We start from the raw sequence: 20,297 nt of genomic DNA on the forward strand, positions 1-20,297 counted from the left end.
ACCTTGTATGGTCTTGTGGCTTCCATTCGTCGAGCATCACTCTAGCTGCACAAATTAACCTGCCCTCAGTTCTTTGCATTTATTTTCTAAGGTTCCCCCAAAATTTCATCAAGCAGTGAATAGCAGCTCCTCGCGCAGGACTGTTCCCTTTGTGTATCTAAATAAATGGACTGCAACTGAATTGGTACTTCACTGAGACAACAAAAGCACTTGTATTAAAATTTGCCATCTGTCCTCACTAAGTCCAAGCCTAATTACAGGAACCAATCAAGGGCTCATCTTAAACTACACAAATGCATGTTGGCGAGCTAGTTGGTACATGACTTGGAAAACAAACAGCACTAAATACGGAACCAAACAAGAACAACTAAACTAGAGCACCATCTTGTGTCTTCTTGTTTATTCCAGTTTTTAGCACTGTTTGTTTTTGAAGTTAAACTGCACACTTTCAAAGCTGCAATGTGAATGAAAATTTTATTTCCCTGCCATATGCATATCCCAAACAGGACGTATATTTACATGCAAGAATGGATAGCATAGAAGTGAAGAAAAATACACTATAGTGGTGTAGTGGCTTTGGCATTGCTAAACATGAGGGCGCAGGATCAAGTCCCATCTGCGGTGGCCGTATTTTGATGGGGGTGAAATGCAACAACGTCCGTGTACCGTGCATTGGGTGTTCGTTAAAATACCCTGGTGGTCAAAATTAATCAGGAATCCCCCAATACGGCATGCCTCATTATCATATCATAGTTTTCGCACATAAAAGCCTAGAATTTAATTAATTAAGTGACGAAAACCAGATTTACCATATTGTGTAAAACATAAAGGCAGTTCACCAAAACAGCTCTACTGAATATCACAAAATATAATTTACAGTTTGACCACCAACATTACTTCTTGCAGGTATGAACGATCATCTAATAATGCTTTTAACACGGAATATAAAGCTGTTATGGAATACTACGACGTTACTGAATCTCAGACAACATTTCTTTGTCTTATAGATTAATACGGGCCAGCAGTCCCAAACTCGCATTACACCAAAAGGCTAAAAGAAACAATGAAGCTGGCAGAAATGACCGGTGTCACCGCGAATGCACATTGCTAAACATTAGGGATGAAGTTGATTACAAGCATATGGAAAACATTCCAGCTAAGTTGATCTCGCAACCTTCTCAACAGTGGTGCATTTCAAAAGAAATAGACAGACCACCGAGAACAGTACATTGTGTAAAAAAAAAAAAAAAAAGATGCAAATGGCGAGTCAGCTTGTGTTATGAGCTTTTGATCTGTCACGCACAATCACCTAAAATATTTGCAACTACCATGGTATAGTTAACAGTGTACAGTACTTTCGTTTTGTTTATATTCTGGCTGGCATACATTCAAGTACTTTTCATTTTTGGACTTTCTCATTTCTGGGTATTAGCTTATATTCGAGTAAATATGGTGCATCTCTGCAAAATGCAATGTGACATGATCAGCAGAGGGGGAGAGAGTATTCTCAGGTAAAGCTAGATTCATTGCGTGTTGGTGTCAGGTCAGTTGACACGACAGACACCAACAGTCAGGCTCTGGGTTTCCGCCTCCTGATATAGGCCCCAACATTTGACCATATAACAGCCAATAAAATGCCCCTCGGTCGGTGCCAGAAAAACTTACACATTGAGAAGAGCTTGTGCATAAGTATCTTTTAACCCAGTCAAAACTGAAATAAACTGAAACAACAAGATGAGAGGCAGTAAAAGAACATAATAATGATAGTATACCAGCTTATAAACTTTTCAGACCAATATAGTAATAAGACACCACATGGCAGTTCTTTTCACTACAGGAATATTAGATGAACTCTTTTAATCCAACAAAATGAAGGCATCACATTCAGAGGTGAAATGAGTGATAACTATAAGAAGTCATGTGACACAGCAAAGCAGGTTAATTTCCTGCAAGGGTTCTAAAACGTATTACAGCTTAAACTTTTCAGAGGAACTCTGAAATGTTGCCATGGTCATGCTCTTATATCAAATCTATGTGCTCAAGCAGGCAAATATGAGGCTGATTGCGCGCGCACGCAAACACACGCATGCACGCGTACACACACCTGTTACCAGGTGACTGATGTTCCTCAACAACAATGGCAAAGTACATAATGAATAAAATAATGAGTATAATAATGCATCATGATCACACTACAGGCTAGAATGTTGTCGGTATTTCATAATTCTAAGACATACTTTAGAGTTCCCCTAACACTAGAAAGTTGTCACTACTTTCTTGTAAAAGGCATGCGCACTAAGGGGGGAAAACAAGCTAAAATGTTATAGTTCGTAGCATATTTTTCATTGCATACACACATCAATTTAAAAAAACAAATGCACGATAATGGTCCACAGGTTCAACAATGAGTACAGAGCTCTGCATAGTGAGGTTGCTATTTTCTATCACGAAACTAGACTCATATTAGTTAAAATCTTCTTTACTATAGGAGCTACATAACGACACCTGCTCCTGAATGGTGCAGCTGTCACCAAAGTCTCAAAAGCAAGTGAGTAAATGAATAACTGAGTAAATCAATCAGTCAAGCTCTGGAGCATGTGAGGTTTTGCAAGGCACCAATGCACAGCCAACAGCAATGCCCGCATCAGCTTTAAAACTCTTGGCAACAGCGCTAACCTCCAGGTGGTCGAGCTGCACAATGCAATGTTGCACAATTTGTATACTATAATATACCTTTGTAACAAAGTATAAATTGGAAAGGTTCAAATATCACAGGCACCCTTCAGTTTTATGTGCACTTTACAGCCTATATATATTTACAAGAAATGAACAGTTGAAGTCAGGCTCAGGATTTTGAACAGGAAGGTGAGAGGTAGTTTGTAATAGGATTTCGCTGCTGTGGCTGGCTGCACTTTAGTCGCTTTTGTGACCGTTGACTTTTTGGCGTCTCAATTTTCCTGAAAGAAGAAAAAAAAAAAGAAAATAAATAATTTCCAACGCAAATGTGACCTACAAACATAGGCAGTGCTCTGCTGTTTCTGTCTGTTCAGCAAATTCAAGATGACATAGCAACATGAATGTTCATTTTGTTGTAAAGACAAACATTTATATTTAAATGAAAGGATAAATGGATCTTATGCACACTGGATGATTCGAAATATATTTACGTGGGGGTGTAAATTCACAACTTGTGTGAAAACACATATAACAAGAAGAAGGTTCCATCCATCTAACTTCGTCTACTGCTGTGCTGCATCAAAACTATCGTCGTAGTTGGCGACATCAGAGTCACTGGATGTGTCCATGGCACTGAAAACACTGCCATCACTTTCAATGCTTCCATACAGAAGCAAATAAATTTCGGAGCTTGACGACTCTATTAAATAAACGCTGGTCTTTCACGACGGGTGCAGCTACACGTGACTGGCAGCAACTATTTTTTAACCCTTTGCCTGACGAATGGAGTCTGTAGGCCCCGTAGCAGTCCAAAGAGGGAACCCGCCAAAATGGAAGAGCGCGGCCTGCTGCCGGCACTTAGAATGAGCAATCAAACATGTGAAGGGACAGACTCATCCTTGGCACTCTTCTCCCCCCAAAATTACAACTGCATAAGACTCATCCCCGGCACTTAAAGGGTTAAAAGATTACCAGCAGTAATTAAAAATTAGAATATTCTTATGGTGAAAGCTTTATACCTCTTAAACCCTTAAGTGTTTTGGACAAGTTCAGCTCGTTAATGTGATCCTGATTAATTTTGCTTTGAACGAGCTCAGCTCGTCAACAGCAATAATTTCGTTTTCAAAGTGATTGGGATGAACTCAGCTCGTCCACTTAGTTTTCTTCTACTACATACACAACTGCAGTGCCAGCGTTGGATATCTGTAGTTATTTCGCTCTTTTTTGTTTCACTGCATAGATGTCAACACTTTTTCAGCGCTTCGAAGACCGCATTAATTCAGTCTTCGCGTTCTAAACAAAGATGGCAGCCATTTCGCCAGCGCTGAAAGGGCACGTTTATTGCGGTCTTTGTTTTTACTAAATAGATGGCAGCACATTTTCAGCGCTCAAGGGCGACGTTTCTTTAACTGCGTGCATTTTGCATCTTTTGGAAGATTTGGAACAATGGCGTCTACCACCGACAGCTCGCACGTGAGTCGTGCATGCAAAAGAAAGCCACTGCTCGACCTTGACAGTGAAAGTGAGAGTGAAAGCGATGCATTAAAGTTTTGTTCTTCGAGTGAAGAGGATGATGATAGTCTTCTCATCGCTTCTTCTATCGAAAGTGATTATTCAAAAAGCTAAGACGACATTGACTTGGCCCAACAGTGGTGCAGCGTTTTTAAGCTTAAAATATGAGGCAAATTGGTTGAAAAAGTTTGAGGTGTTTTTGATGGAATGAAATTTGAAAATAAGCCGTTAAAAAAAAAGGGTCACTTTTGGTCAAAATAATAAAACACTTAAGGGGTTAATGTAGCTGATGATGATGATGAATATAGTGCTTTGTGGCGCAAGGACCAATGACCAGGTTAATGCAATTAAGGTGGTCATGTGATGCACATACGAGGGTGTATCCAAAACGTTTAATTATAGTAAAGAAGTCACAGAGATATTTACATGAAAATTATTGTGCATAATCAGTGTCATTGGCATGCATACTTGTGCAAATATCAAATCTTTGTGTAAAGTAGTTTCTCTTTTTTTTTTTTTTTTCACGGGCTGTAGAAGACATCAACCTGCATGACGAACAAAATTGAAGCCCGAAGTGTCATAAATTTCTTCCATTCCACGGGCAACAACGCATGCCAAATCCATGATGAAATGAAAGCTGTCTATGGGGATGAAAGCCCATCATATGACACGGTTGTGAGGTGGAAGAGGAACTTTCTAAGTGGTCACATGTCTTTGACAGACGAGCCACGAGCCGATAGACCCTCAATCAAGGATGATCTTGCCTTGGTGAAGAAAGTGGAAATTGTTATCCTCTACGACAGAAGATCGACCATGGAAAGAGTGATGGCGGAGACTGGACTAAGTTACGGAACTGCGTGGAGGATTATTCATGAGGAACTGCACATGAATAAGGTGTCTGCATGCTGGGTATCTCGCATGTTGACACCTCTTCAAAAGCAAACTCGTCACAACTTTTCCTAGAAGAATTTGACTCTGTTGGAGCGGAATGAATACAACCTTTTTGCTCGTCTCGTCCTTATGGATGAGTGCTGTGTATAGTGTATACCTCTACGATCCAGAGACCAAAAAAATGAGCAAGGATTGGAAACATTCATCCTCCCCCCCTCCCAAGAAGGCGAAGGTCTAGAAATCTGACGGGAAGGTGATGCTGTCCATTTTATGGGATAGCCGTGGGGTAATCTTAACCGACTACCTTCTCAAGGGCGAGACCCTCAACAGCGATTACTACTGCAACCTTCTGGAGAAACTGCGTGATGCATTGAGACAAAAACGTCGTGGCATGGTCAGCAAAGGCGTCCGTCTCCTGGCCGACAATGCACACGTCCATATGGCCCAAGCATCCGTTGTCGCCGCCCACCGGTTAGGCTATGAACTTTTGCAGCATCCACCTTATTTGCCTGATCTTGCACCAAGCGACTTCTTCCTCTTTCCCGAGATGAAGAAACCACTTCGTGGTCGGCGATTTGACGATAGAGAGGATGTCATTTTCGAAGTGGAACATTGGTTTTCGAGCAAAGCGGAGGACTTCTACAAAGAGGGCTTGAAACAGGTGAAGAAACGCTGGCAAAAATGTGTGACTCTGCAGGGAGGCTATGTGGAGAATATCTAACTTTGACCACTGTAAGTGAATATTGTATGTTTTTTAATTCATGGCGACAATTAAAACTTTTCAATACCCCCTCGTATACTCAAGCAACCACAGCAAAACACTTCTAGAACCACACAACTCTGTTACATCTTGTTCCACAGCTTACTGTGTAGGTCTTGTGGTTTGTTGGTGCATGTCAAAATAAAGGAAGATGCTCCTAACTTGCACGATAGTAGACAGATATCACCGCATTCAGAGTGCATGCACACCTGCCCTGCTGGTGTCTTGGTGCCAGTAGCCCTCAACACTTTTCATCAGTGCTCGGATACAAGGATACAAGGATACTGATGGTAATGCTTAGGAGAATGCTACTGCAAAATTTTCTAGCAAATTATAATATGGAGGCAAGGGGGGGGGCTTTTAGATCTTACTCCTACATTAAAAAAGAGGCACTTATTATACTAGTATAGTTTCCCTTCATCCCGCTAAAAGCTACGACTGCCAGCATCCTTTGCAGCAGCGGTGGTGTAGTCACTTCATCATGAGATCGGTATAATTGAGGACATATTCTGGCCAGGTGATACATGACACTGCTGCATGTGTGGCTGTATGCTGAGCAATATGATACCACAACAGACTACGAGCAATGGAAAGACATTAGGGACACGTGCAAAGCTTAAGCCTCAAAAAAAAAAAAAAAAAAAAGCAATAAGGATTGTGAATGTGTCATGCTGAGAGGCAGACATGCCCACAATTTCACTTCCAACATTCTTTCACTGCCTACCACATGTGATGCAGTTAATACATTATAGATGTGTATGAAGGAATGATTATAAGATCACTTATGCTGTCATGGCATTGTTTTGCATAGCCAGGGACAAAAAAAATTGAGAATAATTCACAAGCTTAAAGAATGCAGCATTCAAATTTACACACAGTAGACAATCTGTAATGTCACATTATACTTAATAAGCCAATAAATCACTGGCATAAGCTGACAAAAAAAATTATACATAGTAATTAAATTTTTACGAATGGCAACAAATTTACATGTGTACTTTTCTGTCAATATATTTACAAAACCTACCTAGCACAGTGGCTTAGTAGCTATATGGCATTGCGTTGCTGACTTGAAGGTCGCGGGTTCAATCTTGTACACAGTGGCCAAATTTTGATGGGGACGAAATGCAAAAACACTCGTGCACTTACATTTAGGTGCACGTTAAAGAACACCAGGTGGTCAAAATTAACCGGCGTCCCCGACTAAGGCGTGGCTAATAATCAGATCATGGTTTTGACACGTAAAACCCCACAATTTAATTAATTGTTACAAAGCCTCCATCACAACTCGGCACACCAACAGGCCCATTTAGGTGGGCCTGTTGTGGGCCCACCTAAATGGTGGGCCCACAACCTATTTAGGTGGACCCACAACCTCACTCCGCTCAGCAGCATGCATTGCTTTTGTCTCTGCTCAAACGCAATGCGAGTCTTACTGATACATGGCCAGTGTTAAACAAGAAAAAGCCAGCATAATGAACGGCTTGTTGCCATGTGCAATTTCAAACAGGGTGCCCCTAGTTCTCTACTGCTCCGACAGCCGGAGTAACTGTGCTCTGCCCACACTTCAGCAGCAAACACATAGTACAAACATGATTTGAAATCAAGGCAGTTGTCTAGAATTTGAAAGTTGGCATCCACCGAACGTAGCCCTGAAGCTACAAAGGAATCCCTTCGCAACTTCTTTTGATTCCTGAAGTTATCTCTGTAGCCTTGTGTAACCATTTGGACATATTCTAACTGTCCCATTTTGTGAATCTACTTCTGCTTTGAATGCTTACGCAAATCTCATTCACCTAAGCAGCTCTCTGCGATGTTTTCTGCTGAGGTCAAAAATGAAATCGCAATGCCTGCTGACAAGTGCAGTCACTGATTTGGGTGCTACCAAGAGCTATTCATGGCACGAGCAATCTACCTACCGCTTTTCAGGCACAGGGCTGCTGGTGAAATCCTGTGAGGAAAGCATTTCCCGAATCATAGGCTTATTGAGGCAGGTGTCAATGTGTTCATTCACTTTAAACCAGTCTGTCTCCCGAATGACGTGACCACACACTGGGCACTCCATTGATGCTGGCTCCTCCTCCGGCACACTAGCCTCTTCCTTGAATGACACAGACTTGGGGCTGTCGCTAGTCCTTATCATATTGCACTTTATATCTTCGTCCACAAGGTTAGCACAGGATGTTTCAGGGGTTGAGCCAAGTTGCAACTCGTCAGGCGTACCTGAGGTGTCCCGATTCTTATTGTAGTTTGGCTTACGACTGTTGAAGAAAGAGAGCAGGAAACATTTTAAGATTAGCTAACAACATTTCATACTAAACTTGCAAAAGGGCAATATGAACCGGACGCGAGCAAAGGAACAAGTACTACAACAAACACGGCAGTGTTTGTTGTAGTACTCGTTCCTCTGCTTGTGTTCTGTCCGCAGTGTGCTTTTGGAAATTCGATGTAAATTATCAACTCGCCCAAGCTCACACCCTGTTAACGACACTTCAATAAGCTTGTGAGCCGTATCCTTGCAAGTGAATGAAGTGCACCCATGCCAGCTTTAAGTTACTATAGATAATGTAAAGATAATTTAACACGGTACTTATTTTCCAACAACTAAGTATCACATAATTTCGCATTTATTGGCAATCTCACATAATTTAATCACACATTGTCTCTCACTTAACTTTAAATGTTCTATATTAGCTAGTCTTTCATAGAATCCTATTTCCATATGCAATGGTCATTAAAGGGCCATAGTCGGTCATTGAAGCAGTGAGGTTAAATAAGTACCTAATTAGTTAAGCTCTAACTTAACAAGTAGAGGGCAGTAGTCTTTGCTGTCAGAATGAGAGAAGATCCGCGGCAGCTAATAATCAAGAACAGAGAAAAGAAGAATTGTCTTACAGGTCAGCTCCATCTGAGGCACTCTGTTGCACTTCGTCTGCTTCTTGCTCACCAAGACATGTATCCACATGTGCATTGACAAATTCAGGGGAGCTGCTTTCCAGTGTCTTCTGGCATATGGGGCACTGGGCTGTTCTTCTGGCAGACAAGAATGCTGATAAAGTTGGCTGAGATGAGGATAAAGGCCCACCATCATCTAGGCCAGACAGCCGGACACCTGAAGAAAATAATACTAAGCCTGATCACAGCAAACCGACAAGGACAGCGCACAATGTATATTTTATCACTAACTTTACCATGGGGTAAAAAAATTAAGAAACTCAAAATAGTTTACCTTAGCTGCAATTATTATCAAAAACATCCATCTAAACTTGTGCAATAAAAAGCCAAGCTAAACAAAAAATTTGTTTAAGAAATCAGAAATAAAAAAGAAAGCTTGGTGTATAAAAAAGAGAAAGAAATGTAAAAGTACACCACACATTTAATTAAGAGCTACTGCCAAATAAGTTTGCAAATTACTTTACAAAATCTTTGTTCAGTAAAACCCTGCTACACATATGGAAGTTGAAGGAGGAGTGGCACTTCGTTACGAGGGTTGTTCGTAAATTAACGTTCCCAAGGCGCTGCAGTCGTGAGGAACGCTGTTACGCAGGATCTGGCGACACTGGCGTGTAGCTTGGTTCCTCCTCTCCCAGTCCCCGCCCCGGCGAGCTGTCTGCGATGCTCAGTCTTGGCTTGGCAGCCGTTAGAGATAGAGCTCCCACTTGCTTCTCCCGCCAGATACAAATCACGCTTTGTGATTCGTTTTTTGTGTGCAAAAAACACTGCGCCGGTGGACATTCATTCCGAACTGTGTGAAGTCTATGAAGAAAAGTGTATGAGCATACAACACGTGCGCAAATGGTGCAGAGAATTCAAAGACGGACGTACAGACGTCCATGACGAACAGTGTTCCTGATAGCCATCGGTTTCGGACGAAACAATTGCGAAAGTGGGAGAAACAATGCTGAAAGATCGAAGGGTGATGGATCGGGAGCTCTGCGAGATGATCTCCGATGACAGCAAGACCTGCATTGACGAAAGTTAAGCAGACCATTTAGGGTATGCCAAGGTTTGTGCAAGGTGGGTCCCAAAAATGCTTACGGAAAACCACAAACGGCAATGTGTTAAAGTGGCCCGCGAATTTCTTCAGGCCTACGAAACCGATGGTGAGGAATTCTTGGACTATAATGTCACTGGGGATGAGGCCTGGGTCCACTACACGATACCGGAAACAAAACAACAATCCTGTCAGTGGAAATATCCAGAGTCGCTGAAGCCGCGGAAGTTCAAACAATACCGGAAACAAAACAACAATCCCGTCAGTGGAAATATCCCAAGTCGCTGAAGCTGCGGAAGTTCAAACAAACACTGTCTGTCAGCAAAGTGATGGCGAGCGTCTTTTGGGACAGGAAGGGGTTATTGTTGTGCGAATTTATGCCCTGCTGGTACAACAAACAATGTGGACCGCTACTGTGAGACGTTGAAGAACCTTCGCCGCGAAATTCAAAACAAGAGAAGAGGCATGCTCACGAAGGGAGTGCGTTTCCATCAGGACAATGCTTGTCCACACATCGCCCAAGCAACAAACGATCTCATCAACAACTTTGGATGGGATACTGTCACACATCCGCCCTAAAGCCCAGACATAGCCCTAAGACTACCATCTCTTCCCTGAATTGAAGAAACACCTGGGTGGGATGCACTTCAGAACCAGAGAGGATCTGAAAGAAGAGGTTTTAAGCTACCTTCATGGCACAGCGGGAGAGTTCTATGATTCAGGCATAAAGAAGATGGCACACCGCATGCAAAAATGCATTGATCTCAACAGCGATTATGTCGAAAAAGAGGGGAAAGTCAAAGCTTTCTAAAAATGTATTATTCAACGCCAATAAACATGTTTTTCATTGTGAAAAATCATTGGGAACCTTATTTTATGGACAGCCCTCGTACAACGATTGTCTGTTACGTATATGTACTATTTGCTTTAACCCATTTCTTCATAATGAAGTTTGGCTGTATAGGTTTGTTGTATAAGCATGATGCTGTTAGTCACTGCCTGCAATCGCTGCTGCAGCGGTTCCAAAAAAAAGGTCTGCATAGGCCTCACAACGCTGTTGCTCATGAGTGAACACCCCTGCCCTCTTTCCACTTTATTTCCTTACTAACAGCCTTACACAATAAATTGAGTGCCTAAGGCAGGGCTGGCGGCACAACTCAAATCTAGCAAGGGCCATAACCAGCTTCTCTGGAAGCCACACGGGCCATAGTTTCGTGAGAAATGCTCCACTTCTTGCTTGCAGAAAAGTGTTTGATGTCAACTGGTTGCTGTCTTCAGCACTTCGTGTAATGTTGCAATAGTCAAGGGTGGTAGCTCCACGGAGAAAGAATAACAGGAGGCGAAACTCGGGGCCGGCGCCAGCGCGAGCACTGGTCGTGATAATGTCACGCTGGGAGAGGAGGAGACGCGCTGGCGGTGAACGTCGGCGCAGCGCCCCTTGCGGCGACGGAAGGAACTACTTCCCTCGCGGTCACAGCGGCGCGCGCGTGGCCGCGGTAGCCGCAGTCTCCGACGGCGCCCGGCGTCGTCTGCTACTGTCGGATACCGCCCAAAACGTTTTGCTCCAGCGCGGTTTGCAATCTGGGGATAGAAGACCTGTAGACCGTGTTAGTTGGATATTTTTTATAGATTATTATTTAGGATCACATGCTATTTATGTGGCAATAAGACCAAGAAACATGAAAGATCAGACGTTCTGCGATAGTAGCCAAGGCGGCGCACTGGCATCAAGCCGTCGCGTGCGAGCAGACGACAAGAGCCAACGGAGGCGTTGCAAGAGCGCGCTCGCCGCGCGACGGATCCGCTGCATCGCTTCAACAAACCATCACGTGACCATACGTTATGCGTCCGGCGTTCTGTAGGGGGCGCTGTCACGACGTCCGCCGCCGCATGGTATGTCCTGTGCTCCTGTGTGACATTAGATAGTTTTAGTTTAGCGTTAGCGTAATAGCGGGGTTACGGGAAATAGCGTTACCGTTCCGCAAACGAACTTAGCAGAAAGAGAGTTTTAGCATAGCGTGATAGCGTAGTTTACGTGCGGGACGCTAGTCCATTACGCTTTGAATTTCGCATACACAGGGCACCTAATTCTATTTGTGTGTGCGTCCGGAAAGTGCGATAGGCAGCGCAATGGCAGCCAGGAGCGCGTTGTATTTTTACTTCACATGTCCGTCGATCTGCAGCGAAACAGACAAGCCGTACAAGCTGTCTACCATAGCCTCCGAAATCCTCCCATCTCAAAGGCCATATGCCGCCGTCGCGCCTATCTCCCGACTCTAGCGACAGATGGCGCTCGCATCTCAGAAAAAATTTCTCTCGTTAGGCTTAGGCGCGTTCGAAACGAGAAGCGATCTCGAAAATTCCTCAAGATTAGCCATAACACTCTCTCGGCGAAGCGGCATGAGACTAAGCAAAAGCCGTTTACGCAGTCATTTGCTACGAACGAAATGAATTCTACAAAAACAACGCCAAATTCAGTTCGAAGCGGGCGACCGGGACCGCCGCCATGTTTTACGTACACTACGTACACCACGCTAACACGGTAACGTTAACTGTGAGAAATAGCGTGCGCACTGTAAACGGTATGGGTCGGTTAGCGTTCTGCGCATGCGCACTTCGATCCCGCTATTCCGGTACGCCCGCTATTCCGGTAACCACGCTAAACTAAAACTGTCTATTATGACGACGCGGGAAGGAGCCAAGTTGCGCCTCCTGTATTCTTTCTCCGTGGGTAGCTCTGCACCTTCAAATAACTAGAAACACCATTGCAACTTTATTATAAGGCATTTGACATGTTCTAAAGATTTGGTGTTTTGTCTTCTCCACATGAGTAATGTTCGTCTTCGAATGATAAAACATGAATTGATGCTATAAATTATTGAAAAACACAATGTTTCCTTTTCAGTTTTGTTTTTCGGTATGAAATGGAACGAAAAAGTTCCGACTTTAGCTATTAGATATGGTGAGAAGTTGATATGGTTGTAATCAAATACTACCAATATTGTAAGCTGGGCTAGCAGCATGTCAAGAAATTGACCCGCCAAGCCTTGGTCACTTTATTACAAGTTTCTAGAATTGTGCCTTTGAAATGCGGCATGCTTTTTGTATTTTACTATGTATAGTATACAAAACCTCAAATGAAGTTATGGGCTCCACTGTTACTAGATCTAAAAAACTATGATCGATGCTTGCTCACTATGCGTTGCCAAGTGAGCAAATATTTGTGAATGGTGATAAGTCAGGCGAGCATGCAAAAACATCAATTTGCAGGTGCTGCTACCTGTAGTCATTTAGTCAAAACATACTGAAAAAGTGCATGTTTCATTCCATTATGAAAGTTGTGCCAATAATTTTGTTTTGCTGTAGGTAACTTAAAGCACGTTCGGTGGTTATGTGCCACTTATCTACTCCTAACAAAAAATCCCACGCTCGCGCATCATTTTTGTTTTAATGTAGTCGACGCCACCTATGGTTAATGTAGTGTAGCGTGTTTGCTGGCAAAATCTGGCAATCTTTTGCAATGTTTTCTCAACAGATGGCAATGCACTGATTACAGCGTGAACTTGGCCTCGGGCTGCCAAAAATCTCCCCTCTTGGGCTGTATGTTGTGCAGCCCTAGTTTAAAGATTAGAAACCAAACAGTGTTCAAGCTTAGTGTCAAGGATAAAATACACTACAATCCCTAGGACAGATTAGGGGACAGCTGCGAGTGGGTCAAATCAAGCTTGGAGAGGAAACATGATTTTGATGAGGTGTGAAATGTACAAGAGTGAGAAAAGTATGACAAGCAGGAAAGAGGGAGAAAAGTGCATGTTAAGAATTAAGGAAACGGGGGATGTCTCCTTCCATAAATATACACTCAAACCTCGTTATAACAAAGTTGAAGGGGGAGCCGACATTATTTCGTTATATAACGAAGTTGAAGGGGGAGACGACATTATTTCGTTATATCCGTTATTGTTCCATTTTGATGTTCCATCCGCTTTCCACTTGGCTCGTCGCGGTCGAGCAGCACGTGGCACTCAACACAATGCTCTGCTGTGTGATCGAGGAGGCAAGCGAACTTCACCACGCCGGCTCGTGGCCTCCGAGATTGCACCTATGCCAATGTGATCTCGGAGACCATGCCCAGCTGGCTGCCAGGCCACACGGCGTGCCACAGGGAGAGGGAGAAGTGAATGCACGGCCTGGGTGTGACCCCCCGAGATTGCGCACAGGAGATCTCAGAGGCCAGGCCTAGTTGCAGCTGACTGTGCAGCGCGCCGCAGAGAAAGAGAGAAGTGACTGCACCGATCTTTTGCACCACCGTGTGTAGCTGCGTGGCGTGACGCGGCTCGTGCAGCCAGGCACGCGCAAGAGAGAGAGGTCAGTGGAGAAGTGCGATAGTGAGCTGCTGTTCGTGCACTGGCACACAGCTATGCACGGCGGTGATAAAGACCAGCATGTCTCGACGACGTAGAAAATGCTAGGATGCTTCTTTAACTCCCCTTTGCTGCGACAGGAGCAATGGCGCACTGAAAGCGCAACTTTTAAACATGATGTATAGCCCGAGGGTAAGATGTGTTCTCCACCCCTCTCTGGCTGCTGCAATCAGTGGTGCTCTAGCGCATAGGGGATCTGCAGCATAGCGACGACTGGGAAACACTGCTCCGATGCAAGAGCTCACAAATGTGGCCACCATAGGCCAACAGCAACTGTGCGAGGAGCAAGACTTTTTCTTGTCTTGGTGCATTCAAATGCATTTCTCATGGTTTCACATCTAAACTTCTATGAAGAACAATACAAGAAGATGATGATAATGCAACATACCCATTAGACGTAATCGAAGGGGCTGGCTGGACTTGGCAGCAGCAATTTCTTGTTGCAGAAGCCGCAAGGCTGCCTGTTTGATGGTCTCCAACTTGCAAGTTGCATTTTCCAAGCTAATGCTACGCGTCATCACATCAAACATGACAGTCTTCATCTTCACTGTCACCACTCTGCCCTGTTTTAAAGAGAGCAAAATGATGCAAGGAATGCCACTTGAGATATCAGTTGCAGACACTTCTAAAGTTACAGGTGCACAAGCAACCAAAAATGTCAATACAGATGTGCAGAGGATGCTCACAGATATTCCTTCTTCTTGGATCTGTTGGTGCAGCTCTTCACAAAGTTCCTCACACTTTGAAATGAGGTTTTGAGGATTGCTTATTTCCGCAAATGTTTCCTCCACACTTTTTGACTTCCGATTTGAGTCACTGCAAGGTAGTGTTTGCATCAGATACCTTTTATTGATTCATCATTCTTAATACATCTTTTAAAGAAAACCCTTTAACCACAATGCATTCAGTCAACTATGTACACACTTCAATGCCTTATGTTTATGTACTCTACTCTCTTATCTCTCTTTTCTTTTTCTGAATCCATGATTCATAAGCTGTCAGCATTTGCCAATGAAACATCATGGCCTCAAGTTACTTGCTTTGCTGCAACTGAGAAAAGGGACAAATGATAGAACATCACCAGGAGGCCCAAGAAACATGCTCATTTAACAAATGCATGAATACTGCTACTCAAGACAATTTCTTAATTACTGCTGCTATTTAAAACAGATGGTGCACCTAATTCATCAAGTAGTAAGCACTCATATCATGGAACACAATAAGGCGTAATGGCTGAGACATACCATTTGACTTCAGTGCAACCTAGGCCAAGTGCTGCACGAAGGTAAAATCGTGCGGTAACCTCCCCAAAGAGATGACCGATTTCAGCTCGCCTGATCCAGATATCATGACATGTGTGCACGCCAAGGGCCATCAACAGCTGTTCTTGCACACCACCTATACCTGGTACCTAATAAAAAAAGATCAATACTTCACGCTAACATGTAAACATTAAGGTGTTGCCATAAAAAAAAAAAATGGCCTTACTTTGTATTTACTGATATTGTTAGCCTTGTACATGGACACTTCAACACACTTGGCAAAGTTACATTCCCAATGAAGTCAAGCTTTGGAAAGAATGCAACCCTTTGCTTACTTTGCGGATTGGAAGAGAAGACACAAACTTGCGGATAGAATCAACATCATTAGGGAGCCTGAACTGGTTGTTTGGTTTACGTATGTCAGAACAGACCTTCGCCAAAAACATGTTGGCAGCAATGCCTGAAATGAGAAAACCACTGGCACTTGCAGAATCAGACATATACGCATGTGCGAACCAACATTTTACCAATGCCGCAACTTACCTGCACTTGCTGTCAATTGCGTTGCATCAAAGACCTTTTGCCTCATTTCTTGAACAACATCTTCGGCTTCAACATCATGCATGGCCATATATTCAGTGATGTCCAGGTACGCTTCGTCTAGACCAACTGGTGTGAAGTCTTCATCATATTGTACAAGCACTTGTCGAATCTATTAATGCAATCAGGCACAAAGGTAAACAGCTCTCAGAGCATTCAATTAATTTTTCCAATCAGTACGCAATAACAAAGTGAAATGACTGCATGCCTTCAACGGTACCCATGATGTAGTACGGCAAGGACCGAGTGTGCCCATCGGAAGGGGTATAAGCCAATAACATTAACCTGAACATTAAGAGATGACATGCATTAATGTAATTATCCTGCTGCAAAGAAGGCTTGAGCACACTAATTTTTAATTTCTTTAAGGTCATAAAGGGTTCCTTTTCAAGACCCCTCCAAGACAAGTTATGTATCAATGCTTGATGCATTAACAATGGCAAATTCAGAAATACACACACTAAAGAATGCTGCAGCAAGAAATGTTAACAATTTCTGTGGATTGCAGAAAGAAAATGCTCCTATTTTTTCAACGGAACAATGCCTACTGGTTTCATTTTCATTTTATCATATGCTAGCTGTGAAACACATTAATGCTTGTTTGTCCTCTATGGCTCTCGCTGTGGAGCTGTGTCTAATTTGCCTAATGAGCCTGCTTTTCTAGTGGGAAGGGTATTCAATGTTAGCAATTAATACATGTAGTTGACTTCCACTATCTTAATACAGTAACATTATATTCTTCTTTCATTTTTATGTACCTACACCCATATTTGCTGATGCTTATAAAACTCAAAACTGGCCCCAGTTTCCTAAAGCGTTCCTCACTGTCAATAACCTGTCTGTAAAGGCAATGGAACCATAGTGCACAAGAAAGGTCATCACGTGTAAAATGTGTTTCTATGGCGAAGTTGATCGTCTTATTGAAGTGAATCACAATTTCACAGCAACCTGAGCATGGCTGTCTCTTGAAGGTGCATCAGGTGAAATAGCAGGCTAAACTTGTTTAAATAATAACATTTTTATTAATTTACTCAATGTGCAACCACAGGTTTACGAAAGCTTTTCATGTGAAATGAACTAAAATGAAAATGAAATTCTGGGGTTAAAAGTGAAAAAACCAAGATCTAATAATGAGCCACGCCATAGTGCAAGACTCCGGAATAATTTTGACCACCTGAGGTCCTTTAATGTGCACCCAATGCATTGTGCACAGGTATTTTTGCATTTTGCCCCCACTGAAATGCGGTGAGTTGCCTCCTGTGGATAAAAACACTACTTGCTACTTGACACTGATTATTTTTCCAGAAAATATAAAAAAAGTGGCTTGAAGAGCCCAACAGCAGCTTGTTGTACCCCCGAACACTCTTTTGACATATCATGGCATTTGCCTCTAAAATACAACATCTGGTTCAAGATTGGTACAAAAAAGTGACGATATACCTTTCTGCTGAATGCAGTGTATTTGTCAAAATTTGGGCGTACAATTATCAATGATGGGCACAGCTTCTTGGCAATGAATCCAGGCATCGCTGCACGTACACCAAATTTCCTGGCCTCATAGTTTGATGTTGACTGCAAATGAACATACATATTACTTCGATGCATTGGATAGTGACGCTTCCCTCTCAAATTTTTACAAGGAGGATAAAGGAATTCCATACCATTGCTATTTTCAAAAATGAAAGCCAGGTATTAGTTAAAACTGCAAAACAATTTCACTGAAAAGTGTTGACAGGCGTACTTCAAGCAGAGCTCATGTTCTCAAAGGTGCTATTTCTTTGTGTCTAGAGACACTATTATCAGCTGCTGTTGAATACAATACTGCAGCAGTCAGAGCAATAAGGTGCCTGTAGTTACAAGGATATAGGAGTGGAAATTATGCCAGCACAGATGACTTTTAATACGCTGTAAAGTACTTTCAACGGTCAACCATATGTCTGTTACATAATTGATTTAAGTCATCCAAAGATGCTGCTAGACAAAAACAAATGGGGAAAGTATGCATCCAATATGACACTAAGTTTTAATATAATACCTCTAAATGGACGGCGACATGCAAATGGAATCAGAAGCCAAAACATTAGGCAATTAATCCTCTTAAATTTGCCCATGTGGCAACGGTAAAGCCACTCCATGCAACAGCTGTCCATTTTCATCTGCATGAAATAGGTCAGTACATACAACAGCAATAGCTTTCGTTGAGCACAGCAGAAATAAGTGCGACACCAGTATTTCCATTTTATGTTTAACATAAACATTACATGTGGAGAAAGATATTGACCACCACTGTTTACCCCCCTGCACTACTCTTTTGTATTATTTCTTACAGCAAGAAATTCATCTTGTAGTTTAATAGTACACCAATGAATAGTACTTTGAACACAAGGATATAGAGACAAACATGAGTCAGCACTTGTCTGTATGTCCTCTGTACAAGCTGCTACAAACTCGTTTACCATATGCAAAACCAACTCACCCAAAACAACACTTTTTTTAAATCTTGTATATCAAGTCTTAATTATTTCGCTATTATTTTTCTGAGAATTATTCGAGACCATCAGACTGCTTCACTATCCATGCACCCCTGAATTTGACAAACTGAACGATGGAAAACTTTACCAACATTCCCATAGAACCAACTGCCATTGGCTTGTCTCGCAAAGATGGGTTGTCAAGCATTTCTACTGCTGCATAAAAGGCATCCATGTCAACATGCACAATGACTCTGTTCAAGTCACGAGTGTACTCCATCTTCTCAGCAATGACATCCATCTGCAAAGATAAAGGAAGGCTTTGCACTATAATTATTTCACACTGGAATTATTTTTCATGACAGCTTGTACCTCGCACCAAAAGTGACCCACACGACAGATCATGTGCCTGAAACAAATGCAAGATTGCCAAAACATAGTGTGTGTGTGTGCTCGTGTGTCTGGCAGTTTACAAAAGGAAACCAAGGAACGAAACATTAGTGTAAGTTCGCCATGCTCGATGATTAGCCCATCTAAGATTAGTCAATTAGATAGGCTGCCCACAATTGAGATTGAGTGGCACAGTACTGTCAGGCGTCCTAACAGTCATAAAACCCTCTCCAAGCAAGACGTTGCAGAAATCAGGTGAACTGCAATTTTTGTGACCATCTCTCCATTCATTTTTGTTTTTTTAACTTTGCCTTCATGAGACAGAACAAACGTGCACAGAATGTGCACCTACGGAGTGACAACCACAAATATATGTTGTATTACCGACAAGCAAAATTTGAGCAATGCCTATAGTTTGAGGAATGCACTAAACTGTCATGCGTAATGCGAAATCGCGTGCTGCCATACAAACCTGGCACTGAGAGGCTTGCAATTGCGCGGGGTTCAGGGTCTTCAGTTCGGCAAGCATGGCCTCAATCTTCACATTTATCCGTCGCTGACGCTTCTGCTGGTGCTCATAATAAGGCGTTCCTTTCGACGCTTCTTGGATAATCTTGTTGACATGATCCTTGTCGACTCCTTGAAGACCCGCCTTGCTGGCGTTTAATTCCAATATTTTAACATCTGTTATAAAATATCAGACAATTACGAAGTTGAAAAAATCCTAGGTTGTGCGAAATTTAATAGAAGGGCAACAGTTTTTATTATGATCGAAACGTGGTTAACAATAGTGAGAAAAACGAAACACAGACTTGAATTACAGAGGACTTCACACTGTTTAAAAGAATCTCAAACAAGTGAAGACTGAGCACAGAGAATGATCCGAGACTCTACAAAGCAAACAGAATCATTGTGGACGATGTATTTTAACCTTTTCACGGTGTTAACGCGGTGATGAGCTTACTATACATCGTGATTCTGCCACGCAAGATCACCGCGGTGACCATGGCGTGACCACAATATGATGTGCACTCACCGCGCGCCTCCATATCGTTCACGGAGTGACGAGATTACTGAAGCAGCCGAAGACTGGCAACGAACACATTCATGTGCGTGTACGTTAGTTCCCACTGGAGGGTCATATAAACTGTCTACTAAAATCGGCAAACTTGTCGGTTTATTTCGCAGAAAACGCTAAGCGCGCCAAGATATGTCACGAAACCAAACAAACGCGCCATGCCGTGCATGCGGCAGTAGTAACCGGAAGTGCCGGAAATGTTCTCTCCGCGCCTCCTACCAACGCCTTCTCCTACCAATGCC

General features: G+C 42.7%; 1 protein-coding gene across 2 annotated transcripts; it reads right to left on the reverse strand.

Annotated features, from left to right (window-relative positions):
* Window positions 1–455: 455 nt before the first annotated feature.
* LOC119442895 (DNA polymerase IV-like) lies at window positions 456–20,223 on the reverse strand. Of its 2 annotated transcripts, XM_049662438.1 has the most exons (13): window positions 20,147–20,165; window positions 20,014–20,107; window positions 19,450–19,661; window positions 18,736–18,888; window positions 17,557–17,688; window positions 16,060–16,228; window positions 15,852–15,976; window positions 15,499–15,665; window positions 14,941–15,070; window positions 14,643–14,817; window positions 8,735–8,951; window positions 7,759–8,100; window positions 456–2,957 (listed from the first exon to the last, which is right to left on the reverse strand). In XM_049662438.1, the coding sequence occupies exons 2-13, from the start codon at window positions 20,024–20,026 to the stop codon at window positions 2,846–2,848; spliced, it is 1,947 nt and encodes a 648-aa protein (XP_049518395.1). In that variant the 5' UTR covers window positions 20,027–20,107; window positions 20,147–20,165; the 3' UTR covers window positions 456–2,845. The 2 variants fall into 2 exon arrangements, with proteins under 2 accessions (XP_049518395.1, XP_037563876.1); XM_037707948.2 differs by having other exon boundaries at window positions 20,014–20,223.
* Window positions 20,224–20,297: the final 74 nt, after the last annotated feature.

Source organism: Dermacentor silvarum, chromosome 2, assembly GCF_013339745.2.
Source record: "Dermacentor silvarum isolate Dsil-2018 chromosome 2, BIME_Dsil_1.4, whole genome shotgun sequence".
NCBI classification, from domain to species: Eukaryota; Metazoa; Arthropoda; class Arachnida; order Ixodida; family Ixodidae; genus Dermacentor; species Dermacentor silvarum.